The following is a 14,371-nucleotide window of genomic DNA, read 5'->3' on the forward strand; positions in this document are numbered from 1 at the left end:
TCAGTATTGAGGCAGGCGGGTTCTACATTGTTTAATTCAGTCATGGAGAGGATAAGGTGGAGACATAAAGTCTTTTTTTATTCATTTTATCAGAGATTTATTTTAAAATCTAACTATTTTTGTATGGCTGTTTGAATAGTACTATTTAAGAAACTAACAAAACATAATTGTAAAAAACTTGAAGCATAAACCTGTCATAATGGACAGTAACTCAAAACGACTATCATAAACGTATTGGCTAATTTTATTTTGTACAACATTTCCAACTTAATTAATTTAAAGAGAAAGAGAAAAGTTATACAAAACGTAATAAGGGAAGCAACTCCATATATACCTCGACATCTCTCAATGAGTAGTATTTATTTCCCTTTTTCAATATCAAACAAAATAATTAATTACCGAAAATTGATTAACTAATTTGATTGATTCGTGTTTTGTTAGACACAATGGAATATTGAGGATGGGAAGTGGGAGAAATAATGTGTTCAAAAAGTGTACGAGACAGACCCCAGAGTGTGTTGGTATTAGCTAAGCCTATTAGATGTCTTGTTTGTCTCACTGTCCCCTCCCCTGAAACTTATACACATGATCACGTATTTAATAAAGGGTTCACTTCATTCAGAGAATACATTTAAAATTTGGGGCGTTTTAACTAAAGTGTCTGTTTCAAAACAACAAAAGAAGAAATCAATGAATGACCTTCCTGTCCCCACACACTGTGCCATCTGCTGCTGGCTCTTTGCTGGTGAATGGCTGCGACCACTTCTCACAACATAACTGACCACATTGCGAGTCCAGGGCGACGTTCTGAAAGCAAAACATCGTAAGCATTTAGTTCAGAGATGTTCATGTATGGAATAGACGAGATAACAAGCAAAATAATGTTAAAAATCAAAGCTTATGCTACAGCGTAATTGTATCAATTAGTTTGGATCCGTCATGTCATTAAATTTGTAATAGATCTAAATTTGTGCGATTAGAAATATTTTTATTTTGGTTAGCGCTATTTCATGCATTTAGCTTTCACACTACGCTATGATCCTTTCACTTTCACACTACGCTATGATCCTTTCACTTGTCTGGACCAGTTGGGCAAAGAAGGGGGGGGAGGAATAAAAAGATGCATCTGTCTGTTGAATATTAATTTGGTTGCTTTTAAAATGCAATTAATATATTAAAAAATTACGATTTGAATTTGAACTTAAGGGCTCAAGACAACACCCTAGCCACTGTGCCAGCGAAGTGCTTATTAAAAATGGAAAAACTTTTAGTTATCTGTTGTTTTAAACGACCTAATTCTCTACACAAATTATAATGAGTTGAACTAATACCACCACGTCAGTCAAGAACAATTTCTTTCTCTCCTTCGATACCAAACAAAATAATTAATTACCAATAGTTAATTAACGAATCGATTATTTTGACTCTTTTGATTCTAATTTTGTCTGGTACAAGAAATAATTATGCAAAATTTCAATTTGATCCGTGATGTAGGAGAAATAACGTGTACACAATTTTTACCAGACAGACAGACAGTTGTAAAAAGATTTTTTTGCTACTATAGTTAGTCAGCGTAGTGATGTGAAATGCAAACCACACAGTGAGTTGATGTTTGTTATTTTGTTAATTCTGTAGAATTTGTGGTGTATATATTTGCGTTTTTTTATATAACAAACTAATATTTTAGACGACACAAATGTACAAGCATAACTAGTGGCTACAGTAAAATAGAATCTTTGTCTTACAATTTCTGCATGCAAAAAAAAAATACATTATTATAAAAGAAACAAACATCCCATGTGAACTGTTGACATCATATAGTTCTATTCTATTTCTAGAGGAACAAACAGTTTTTGTATCTGGTTATTTGTGCAAGCGGTATCTTGTATCTGGGATAAAAAGCTCAAAGTGTCCTGGCCCAGAATGTGTGTTTTTGTTTTTGAAATCTTTTTAGCCTCTTACGAAATGTTTCTCTGGAACAGTTGTCCAATTGGAGTTGGTTTGCTACCAATAACTTTACTGAGATTGCCATTTCAGGCATTGATATTGTAACTTACAATATTGCAGATGCAAGCAAGGTGAACCATTGACAAGACCTTCTCGGACACAGGAAAAGAGAACATTTGTTCTTATCTTATCTTATACAATACAGACGTTACTTCAAAAAAGAAGATGATTACGTCCTATGCGTCATGCATATTAACCAATGACCTAAATTTTGCCAAGTCACTGGTTTTCCTGGCTAGCTCAGGCAACCCGTTCCATGCTCTAATAGCACTAGGGAAGAAGGAGTATTTGTACAAATTTGTCCTAGCATATGGAACGAGGAATGTGCCTTTATCTTTGTGTCTTTCTGAGTATTTTATTAGATTTTGTTTTTGTATTTGAAGATTATAGTTCAGTGTTTTATGTATGATAGCGAATTTTACGATTTACCATCAGTAACTCACCTTGCAAGGCGTGCCCTCTATAAAGTGCTGGCATTGGTCTGCTAGAGTGTACAGCTGTCCAGGTAATTGTGTAGGTACGTTGTAGCCTGATGTATAGTTAGAATCAGAGCTAAGAAGACATTCAGAATACCAGGTTCTGTAAATAGGATAAGAATTAGATCTAAATAGTGATAAACAAATTCATGAAAACAATCAACCGTCCTTCTCCTGATGATCAGATTGAACTCAACAAATTGTAGGACATGTGGCTCTAAAACTGATGCTACAATCTGTACACTGCACTGTTATCATTGGATACAATCTGTACACTGTACTGCTCTCATTGGATACAATCTGTACACTGTACTGCTCTCATTGGATACAATCTGTACACTGTACTGCTCTCATTGGATACAATCTGTACACTGTACTGCTCTCATTGGATACAATATGTACACTGTACTGTTATCATTGGATACAATCTGTACACTGTACTGTTATCATTGGATACAATCTGTACACTGTACTGTTATCATTGGATACAATCTGTACACTGTACTGTTATCATTGGATACAATCTGTACACTGTACTGCTCTCATTGGATACAATCTGTACACTGTACTGCTCTCATTGGATACAATATGTACACTGTACTGTTATCATTGGATACAATCTGTACACTGTACTGTTATCATTGGATACAATCTGTACACTGTACTGTTATCATTGGATACAATCTGTACACTGTACTGTTATCATTGGATACAATCTGTACACTGTACTGTTATCATTGGATACAATCTGTACACTGTACTGTTATCATTGGATACAATCTGTACACTGTACTGTTATCATTGGATACAATCTGAACACTGTAGTGTTATCATTGGATACAATCTGTACACTGTACTGGTCTCATTGGATACAATCTGTACACTGTACTGGTCTCATTGGATACAATCTGTACACTGTACTGCACTCATTGGATACAATCTGTACACTGTAGTGTTATCATTGGATACTTCGCCTATAAAAAGTCATAATGCATTGAACTAGTATTGGAAAGAATGTTCGTGTTTTGAATTCTTACTCTACCATTCCTGCTTTAAACGTAAGGGAACCAAAATTCGACCTATAAAATAGATTTAAGTGAAATAGTAAAAATAACCTCCTGGCCCATCGTTTTCTCAACCTATATAATGTGTTGCTACCAAGATCTGTATGAGTTGGAATGTCTTTCGAGCTTAATTGATTTACAAATGAGGCACTTGACAAAGTGAGTTTACCTTTCCAGGAAATGTTTTAAGTTCTGTTTGGAACAGTTTGAGAATCGGTTGTAGACATAGGGATCCGTCCATGTACTGCTCATGATGTAGCCGCTGGTAGAGGGACAATCAGAAGAGTTCTTCTCTCCGTCATGGAAGGCGCCAAGTCTAATGTTCAAAATGTGATAAACAAATGTACCATCTGATTGAATTATACACAGAGAAGTACAAAACACGAGGAACCATACAACATCAAGGAACACAATATAGGGGAACACAACATAGGGGAACACAAAATCAAGGAACACAACATAGGGGAACACAAAATCAAGGAACACAACATAGGGGAACACAACATAGGGGAACACAACATAGGGGAACACAACATAGGGAAACACAAAATCAAAGAACACAACATAGGGGAACACAACATAGGGGAACACAACATAGGGGAACACAATATAGGGGAACACAAAATCAAAGAACACAACATAGGGGAACACAAAATCAAAGAACACAACATAGGGGAACACAACATAGGGGAACACAAAATCAAAGAACACAACATAGGGGAACACAACATAGGGAACACAACATAGGGAAACACAAAATCAAAGAACACAACATAGGGGAACACAACATAGGGGAACACAACATAGGGGAACACAATATAGGGGAACACAAAATCAAAGAACACAACATAGGGGAACACAAAATCAAAGAACACAACATAGGGGAACACAACATAGGGAACACAACATAGGGGAACACAAAATCAAAGAACACAACATAGGGGAACACAACATATGGAACACAACATAGGGGAACACAACATAGGGAACACAACATAGGGGAACACAAAATCAAAGAACACAACATAGGGGAACACAATATAGGGGAACACAACATAGGGGAACACAAAATCAAAGAACACAACATAGGGGAACACAACATAGGGAACACAACATAGGGAAACACAAAATCAAAGAACACAACATAGGGGAACACAATATAGGGGAACACAATATAGGGGAACACAACATAGGGGAACACAACATAGGGGAACACAACATAGGGGAACACAAAATCAAGGAACACAACATAGGAGAACACAATATAGGGGAACACAACATAGGGGAACACAACATAGGGGAACACAAAATCAAAGAACACAACATAGGGGAACACAAAATCAAGGAACACAACATAGGGGAACACAACATAGGGGAACACAACATAGGGAAACACAACATAGGGGAACACAATATAGGGAAACACAACATAGAGGAACACAACATAGGGAAACACAACATAGGGGAACACAACATAGGGGAACACAACATAGGGGAACACAACATAGGGGAACACAACATAGGGGAACACAAAATCAAAGAACACAACATAGGGGAACACAAAATCAAGGAACACAACATAGGGGAACACAATATAGGGGAACACAACATAGGGGAACACAACATAGGGGAACACAAAATCAAAGAACACAACATAGGGGAACACAAAATCAAGGAACACAACATAGGGGAACACAACATAGGGGAACACAACATAGGGAAACACAACATAGGGGAACACAATATAGGGAAACACAACATAGAGGAACACAACATAGGGAAACACAACATAGGGGAACACAACATAGGGGAACACAACATAGGAGAACACAACATAGGGGAACACAACATAGGGGAACACAAAATCAAAGAACACAACATAGGGAACACAAAATCAAGGAACACAACATAGGGGAACATAATATAGGGGAACACAACATAGGGGAACACAACATAGGGGAACACAAAATCAAAGAACACAACATAGGGGAACACAAAATCAAGGAACACAACATAGGGGAACACAACATAGGGGAACACAACATAGGGAAACACAACATAGGGGAACACAATATAGGGAAACACAACATAGAGGAACACAACATAGGGGAACTACACAAACCCTAAACATGACTATTTCAGTTCTCTTATTAGTCACAAAAAAGCTTTTTAAATTCACTTTCGACCCTGTAAAGTTCACCTTTCAGACTTTGCAATCTTTATGGCAGAAGATGTTAAGGTCATATGTTTCTTTGGCCAACAGTTAACAGCATGTCATGTGACCAGCACAACAATTAACCGCCTTTACTTTCCACAGCTAAAGTCAAGTACCCATTAGAGTTCGGTGGACTCAGGGGCACCCTAAAAATCTCACAATTCAAAATTACAGTCTTCATCAAGATTCGAACCCAGAACCCCAGGTTAGGAAGCCAAGCGTTTAACCACTCAACCACCGCGTTCCCGTTGTTACTTTTAAAGATAAATTGCTTAGAATTTATTTTTGTACATTGCTTCTATATAATAAATGTGCACATCCCAAAGAGCTAGTTACAAACCCACTTAGTGAGCAGGTTTACCTTTGTTACATTATACTCAGATAAACCCAGATAAGAAGTCAATTGATAATTGATTGTTTAAATATCTTTGTAAAGGTTTAAGACGTATACTTACAAATGACCCACTTCATGAGCCGCCGTTAGTACTCCCCTGAAACCGGGACCTACCTCGGCAACACCTAGGTCATAGCTTTGATTCAGAAAACGTCGAGAGGATATACAGCCTCCTCGAATGAAGGCGATACCTGAAGATGGCACAACAAAAAAAATCTGACTCTTTGGAACCAAAGAAACACAATTCGAACTTAACGTGATTTTAATTTGTTCTTTCTGATCTATTAGGTCTTCTTCCTATGTACCTCGAGAAATACTTGAAATGCCTTTCACTATTAGGCAAATTCATTTACTGTGGTAGTTTTTAGTTCCCCTTTCAGACCGTGTGATCTATAGGGGCAGATGATGTAAAGGTCATGTTTCTGTGGCTTACGGTTAACGAGGTTGTCATTCGCACAGCACAACGACCAACCGCCTTTACTTTCCCCAACTAATGTCAGGTACCCATTAGAACTTGGATGAGCTCAGAGTCGCCCAAAGATCCCGAAATAAAAAATACTAGCCTTCACAAGGATTCGAACCCGGGACCTCTGGTTCAGAAGCCAAGCGCTCTATCGCTCAGCCACCATTACTGTGATAATCTCTGAAATATTATCATAACTTATCTCCAAAATTGTACCATAACTTGTTAAACTGGGAACTATTATTCTAACATGGTATTTTGTGACCAACTACTGTGTCAAGTTTGGTCGCATGTTTAAGGCTGGGAGTCAGGGATTGTGTTACAACTGTTGGAAGATGAACTAACCTTTTGTCTTTTGTGACCAAGTCCCGTCAGACTTTTTCTTGCACAAGTCTTCACTGGGGAATAAACATAAGCATTCCTTTCAGTGACATCAATAGTTTCTATGCACTGAGTACTTGCGAAATGATAGGCATGGATTGTTGTGTTTATTTGTTTATACTTGTCCGACTGAAAGTGATGTGAAAACAAAAGTGTAACCCAGCCACCAGACCAGCAATAGCTCAATAAGCTCACTTACCCAGTCAGTAGAATGGCTATGTCATGGTCAGGTAAAGAAGGATTGGACTCATAGTGCTGCCCAGTATAGGTCATAAAGTCCATCAGAACGCCGTTAACATCCACTAGTTCCGACCCGGGCTCAATGCGGTTATTTTCGATGAAAGGCTGAAAACCTGAAAACTGAGTGGACACACTCGATCATCAAGAGAGGACATTTGTCTCAGTAATTTTAAGTTTCACTTTGCTACAGATCTTTTGGCGGTAAACCTAGATCTATGTTTTAATATTTTTATAATATAAAATATTTATCGAACTAAATTGAAACAAGTGAGCCAGACTAATGACTTTTAAATATTTGGTGTTCTAAAAATATAAAGGGTATAAACGATCAATTTAACGATGAAATAATTCATTAATCGATGACAAAAAAAAAGGTGGGGAATCAAAATATATCTGAACAAACTTCAGGCAAACAGTCTTCTAGTTAGTTTTACATCAATACCATATGTGCATTCTTTGTTTTAGACAACTTTCTTACAGCGAAATATTTACAAAAAAAACATGGAAAAATTCAGTTTTGTTCTTTAAGGTAACGTTCAATCTACAATATAGTCTTAAAGTCAATTAAACTTAAAGTAAAATAAGTTCATATTCCATTTAATAAGACAAAAATGTGAAAGCTGATATAAGTATAATAATAAGGCTTGTCTGCGAGTCCAATTGCAGTATTTCCCGTGGCTATTCAGCCCTAGCTGCGACCTACATATTTTGCCATAAGTGGCGCAGGCATAACCATTATCCGCCGTCTACGTCTGTCCTCGGCAGCTGATTTTTTTTTTGCACTCAAATGTGCATCTCGCGGCGTTTGTGAGTGACCTCCAGCTGTTTCGTTCTGAAGCCGACTGCAACCAGGTGCTCTCTTCTATGTCAGTTAAAGCAAAATGGCGCCTAAACTGGTCTTAAAAGCGTTTCCGTGGGACCATCTTTCAGCTCACCAAAAAGGGCTGCTTTTGGCATACGTTCGTCCCCCACACAGGATACGTGCCCTGCCCAGCTTAACTGTCGGACCATAAGAAGTCTCTCTATACTGTCCATACTGGCGTTCGAAAGGACATCGTTGTTTGTAGTGCGGGCTTGCCACCGTAGGCTCATGTTAGTTTTATTTACAAAGCCCACTCAGATTCATCCGCGTCTGTCTGTTTGGGTGGATGCTGCTACACCTGTTTTCTCCCATTCTTGAATCAAGTTGCACAATTTCGACAGTTATTATTGTCAATGATAACACAGGAATCAATCCAAAATGAAGTTTGCTTTTTATAACATGGGAGATAAAACTTGCAATATTGTGAGATATGGCGGCAATTGAACAGTTTTCTCTCTTCACACACTATAAACGTTTGTTTTGAAGAAACCTTTTCCTTCTATATTTAACTTTATAAATTGAACTCAACAATCTAAAAAACAAAACAAAAAAAAACTTAATCAGTCACTATTGAACTTAAAGCACAAGACTTACAATTATTTTATTAATTGACTTTATTTTCAGGGTGACGCTTGGATTCACCAATTCTTTGAATCTTGTGTTTACCTGTGTAACGTTACATTGGCCGCAGTGTTAAAATAATAAGAATAATTAAAGTACTATAAGGCTATTCACACAACAACATAGACATAGACTTCAACAACGAAGGTTTGGACCAAGGCTATTCACACAACAACATAGACATAGACTTCAACAACGAAGGTTTGGACCAAGGCTATTCACACAACAACATAGACATAGACTTCAACAACGAATGTTTGGACCAATGGGTCTAAAACTCTAAATAGAGACGCACGTGAAGTACCTCAGCTACATTGGCAATGCGTGCCATACAAGCGTTTTGTGTACATGTGATGAATGCAACATCTAACAGCTTTTGTGTACATGTGATGAATGCAACATCTAACAGCTTTTGTGTACAGGTGATGAATGCAACATCTAACTGCTTTTGTGTACAGGTGATGAATGCAACATCTAACAGCTTTTGTGTACAGGTGATGAATGCAACATCTAACAGCTTTTGTGTACAGGTGATGAATGCAACATCTAACAGCTTTTGTGTACAGGTGATGAATGCAACATCTAACAGCTTTTGTGTACAGGTGATGAATGCAACATCTAACAGCTTTGTGTACAGGTGATGAATGCAACATCTAACAGCTTTGTGTACAGGTGATGAATGCAACATCTAACAGCTTTTGTGTACAGGTGATGAATGCAACATCTAACAGCTTTTGTGTACAGGTGATGAATGCAACATCTAACAGCTTTGTGTACAGGTGATGAATGCAACATCTAACAGCTTTTGTGTACAGGTGATGAATGCAACATCTAACAGCTTTTGTGTACAGGTGATGAATGCAACATCTAACAGCTTTTGTGTACAGGTGATGAATGCAACATCTAACAGCTTTTGTGTACAGGTGATGAATGCAACATCTAACAGCTTTTGTGTACAGGTGATGAATGCAACATCTAACAGCTTTTGTGTACAGGTGATGAATGCAACATCTAACAGCTTTTGTGTACAGGTGATGAATGCAACATCTAAGAGCTTTGTGTACAGGTGATGAATGCAACATCTAAGAGCTTTGTGTACAGGTGATGAATGCAACATCTAACAGCTTTTGTGTACAGGTGATGAATGCAACATCTAACAGCTTTTATGTACAGGTGATGAATGCAACATCTAACAGCTTTTGTGTACAGGTGATGAATGCAACATCTAACAGCTTTTGTGTACAGGTGATGAATGCAACATCTAACAGCTTTGTGTACAGGTGATGAATGCAACATCTAACAGCTTTTGTGTACAAGTGATGAATGCAACATCTAACAGCTTTTGTGTACAGGTGATGAATGCAACATCTAAAAGCTTTGTGTACAGGTGATGAATGCAACATCTAACAGCTTTTGTGTACAGGTGATGAATGCAACATCTAACAGCTTTTGTGTACAGGTGATGAATGCAACATCTAACAGCTTTTGTGTACAGGTGATGAATGCAACATCTAACAGCTTTGTGTACAGGTGATGAATGCAACATCTAACAGCTTTTGTGTACAAGTGATGAATGCAACATCTAACAGCTTTTGTGTACAGGTGATGAATGCAACATCTAAAAGCTTTGTGTACAGGTGATGAATGCAACATCTAACAGCTTTTGTGTACAGGTGATGAATGCAACATCTAACAGCTTTTGTGTACAGGTGATGAATGCAACATCTAACAGCTTTTGTGTACAGGTGATGAATGCAACATCTAACAGCTTTTGTGTACAGGTGATGAATGCAACATCTAACAGCTTTGTGTACAGGTGATGAATGCAACATCTAACAGCTTTTGTGTACAGGTGATGAATGCAACATCTAACAGCTTTGTGTACAGGTGATGAATGCAACATCTAACAGCTTTTGTGTACAGGTGATGAATGCAACATCTAACAGCTTTTGTGTACAGGTGATGAATGCAACATCTAACAGCTTTTGTGTACAGGTGATGAATGCAACATCTAACAGCTTTTGTGTACAGGTGATGAATGCAACATCTAACTGCTTTTGTGTACAGGTGATGAATGCAACATCTAACAGCTTTTGTGTACAGGTGATGAATGCAACATCTAACAGCTTTTGTGTACAGGTGATGAATGCAACATCTAACAGCTTTTGTGTACAGGTGATGAATGCAACATCTAACAGCTTTTGTGTACATGTGATGAATGCAACATCTAACAGCTTTTGTGTACAGGTGATGAATGCAACATCTAACAGCTTTTGTGTACAGGTGATGAATGCAACATCTAACAGCTTTGTGTACAGGTAATGAATGCAACATCTAACAGCTGCACTAAGATGGGGAAGGTGACAAGAAATATACACAAAAACTCTGACAGGGACTCGAACGTGGCCTACTAGCGACACAGGTACCGATCTTACATTTTACAAGACCATGTAGGTCCTGATGGAAAGAGTCATCCAAGTCAGTAAATTTACATGGAGTGGTAATCATCATCTCCAGTCACGTGGTTACTTGACCAGGCTCTGGTTGTGTACATTAAAGGGCTTGATGCTGAGAGTTTGTACAATGGTCGACGAAGTTTTGAAGACTAGATGAATCATGTCTATTTTAAAAGGAAGACCACAACTACAGACATGTCTACTACTCACAGATTGCCAGAAATGTAACAAATAGACCTGCAGAGTTGACCAATCGTACTGGAACTCTTGATAGGCACGTGCATCAACGACCACCATCACCTGCAGAGAAAGTGACATTTCAAATCAATCAATAATTTGTTCACATCATTATTTATCAACATGGAAATCTGGCACTCTACAACTCTAGCATATAAGAATTAATTATACACAATTTAATACAAATTATGAAGTCAAGGCTAAAGTTATTAGTTAACCAACAAACCTGGACGAATGCCTTGAAAGTTTGCATATTTATATTAAGAGTTGGCATAGTAACATTCCTCGAAGTAGGTTTCTGTTGAGCTACATAGATCACTGACAAATGTTTAGGTAGGTGCTAGATGACAACTTAGCTGAATTCTTTAGAGTTGTAATACCACGGGCCACTAATCACTTGTCAACAAATCTTTCAGAATCGTTCTGTTTGAACTAAAGGTTTAATTATAGTCGACATATGTAGAGTGACCTTTCTGGAATTATCTTTTTACTCTTTTTATGGTCCATTTGCGAAATACAATTTGGTTACAAATCCATTACTGTATGATCTATACCATTGTGTTTAAAAAATGTGAAACTGTATACGAATAAAAATCCCAGTTGCTTTGTAAGCTTTAAATAGTACGAATGGTAAAATGTATCCAATAATGGATTTTATTTTTAATGTGTGGATTTTAGTCAAAGATTTGAGAATTAATTTAAGTAAACATTTAAAATTTGAAAGAATAGTAAAAGCCAACAAAAAATTATTGACCAAAAATATGTTTTAATTATTTTGGATAAAATGGGTGACAGCCCTTGTCAAGTTGTAAGAAAGGATCTAGCTTGTCTAATTAGTTCAGTTGTAAGAAAGGATCTATCTTGTCTAATTAGTTCAGTTGTAAGAAAGGCTCTATCTTGTCTGATTAGTTCCAATACAAAGTTGGCTTACCTCTACAACATAGTCGTGATTAGATCTATACAAATTTGACGAGTTCCAATGAAATAGGCTCGGGAGGTCGAAGGCTGCCCACTCTGTTAATGTTTGTCGCCTGTGTCGTGTTGACCCTGACCTAGAAGTCATCAAACTCATAAAGTCTACATTCATCTGGTCATCTGGATAAAAATAGTTTTCTCCGAACTGATACTTCTGGTCTAGATCTCGGTCTTTGAGTTTTCCGTTGCTGTTTCTTCGAAACTTTCTTCTCCAGTCTTTTCTTTTTCCTCTGTCTTCTCTGTCGTCTGCTCGTCTCTGTGCTCTGCCATCGCCATCTTTCTCCCAGTTCTTCTTGTCTTCAAACTCTGCTGGGACTGTCAGAATAAATGAATTTGTAAATGACAATAAGCATGTTACATTTTACCAGATATGTTACACAAAAAAGCTCATTAATATAGAAGACCGCACAGTAAACAAAGGGATGACCACACACTGCATAGACATGCAGACTTCAGGAAAAAACATGAAAATCAAGCATTAGAAATTTAAAAAAAAAAGCTTATCAAAAGAGAAAGAACCGCTAATTGCTGCCATTTATTTGATAATTGCAGGTTTAGCTTCCTTTCTGCTATTCAAAACAAAATGAATTTATAATTACAAAATAATTAACTACCTGGTTCATTTTTGGATTGATTCGTGTATTTTTATCGACTATTTTGCAAAATTTCAACTTCATTTGAGAATGGGAAGTGGGAGTAAAAAGTTTCAAAACCTGAAGACTTCCCACAGCGCCATTGTCCTGACTGAATGTTGGACACCAACTTCATAAGAACCTGAAGACTTCCCACAGCTGTCCTGACTGAATGCTGGACACCAACTTCCTAAGACCCTGAAGACTTCCCACAGCTGTCCTGATTGAATGTTTGACATCAACTTTATAAGAACCTGAAGACTTCCCACAGCGCCATTGTCCTGATTGAATGTTTGACACCAACTTCATAAGAACCTGAAGACTTCCCACAGCGCCATTGTCCTGATTGAATGTTTGACACCAACTTCCTAAGAACCTGAAGACTTCCCACAGCTGTCCTGATTGAATGTTTGACACCAACTTCCTAAGAACCTGAAGATTTCCCACAGCGCCATTGTCCTGATTGAATGTTTGACATCAACTTCCTAAGAACCTGAAGACTTCCCACAGCGCCATTGTCCTGACTGAATGTTTGACACCAACTTCCTAAGAACCCGAAGACTTCCCACAGCGCCATTGTCCTTATTGAATGTTTGACATCAACTTCATAAGAACCTGAAGACTTCCCACAGCTGTCCTGACTGAATGTTTGACATCAACTTCATAAGAACCTGAAGACTTCCCACAGCTGTCCTGACTGAATGTTAGACATCAACTTCATAAGAACCTGAAGACTTCCCACAGCTGTCCTGACTGAATGTTAGACATCAACTTCATAGGAACCTGAAGACTTCCCACAGCTGTCCTTACTGAATGTTAGACATCAACTTCATAGGAACCTGAAGACTTCCCACAGCTGTCCTGACTGAATGTTAGACATCAACTTCATAAGAACCTGAAGACTTCCCACAGCTGTCCTGACTGAATGTTAGACATCAACTTCATAGGAACCTGAAGACTTCCCACAGCTGTCCTGACTGAATGTTAGACATCAACTTCATAGGAACCTGAAGACTTCCCACAGCGCCATTGTCCTGATTGAATGTTTGACACCAACTTCATAGGAACCTGAAGACTTCCCACAGCTGTCCTGACTGAATGTTAGACATCAACTTCATAAGAACCTGAAGACTTCCCACAGCTGTCCTGACTGAATGTTAGACATCAACTTCATAGGAACCTGAAGACTTCCCACAGCTGTCCTGACTGAATGTTAGACATCAACTTACTTCATAAGAACCTGAAGACTTCCCACAGCTGTCCTGACTGAATGTTAGACATCAACTTCATAAGAACCTGAAGACTTCCCACAGCGCCATTGTCCTGATTGAATGTTTGACACCAACTT

General features: G+C 38.0%; 1 protein-coding gene across 2 annotated transcripts in view; it reads right to left on the reverse strand.

Annotated features, from left to right (window-relative positions):
* The window catches only part of LOC106068164 (uncharacterized), a 44,410-nt gene that overhangs the window by 280 nt on the left and 29,759 nt on the right, over positions 1 to 14,371 (reverse strand). The window contains exons 7-15 of one of the 2 annotated variants that reach the window (XM_056030734.1): positions 12,348 to 12,706; positions 11,390 to 11,479; positions 8,697 to 8,768; positions 7,200 to 7,360; positions 6,965 to 7,017; positions 6,218 to 6,347; positions 3,717 to 3,863; positions 2,451 to 2,586; positions 700 to 807 (exon numbers count right to left, since the gene is read on the reverse strand). In XM_056030734.1, the coding sequence (XP_055886709.1) occupies positions 700 to 807; positions 2,451 to 2,586; positions 3,717 to 3,863; positions 6,218 to 6,347; positions 6,965 to 7,017; positions 7,200 to 7,360; positions 8,697 to 8,768; positions 11,390 to 11,479; positions 12,348 to 12,706 (1,256 nt within the window). The remainder of the gene's footprint in view (positions 1 to 699; positions 808 to 2,450; positions 2,587 to 3,716; positions 3,864 to 6,217; positions 6,348 to 6,964; positions 7,018 to 7,199; positions 7,361 to 8,696; positions 8,769 to 11,389; positions 11,480 to 12,347; positions 12,707 to 14,371) is intronic. The other variant, XM_056030735.1, reaches the window with a different exon arrangement.

This window comes from Biomphalaria glabrata, chromosome 5 (assembly GCF_947242115.1).
Source record: "Biomphalaria glabrata chromosome 5, xgBioGlab47.1, whole genome shotgun sequence".
Classification (NCBI taxonomy): domain Eukaryota; kingdom Metazoa; phylum Mollusca; class Gastropoda; family Planorbidae; genus Biomphalaria; species Biomphalaria glabrata.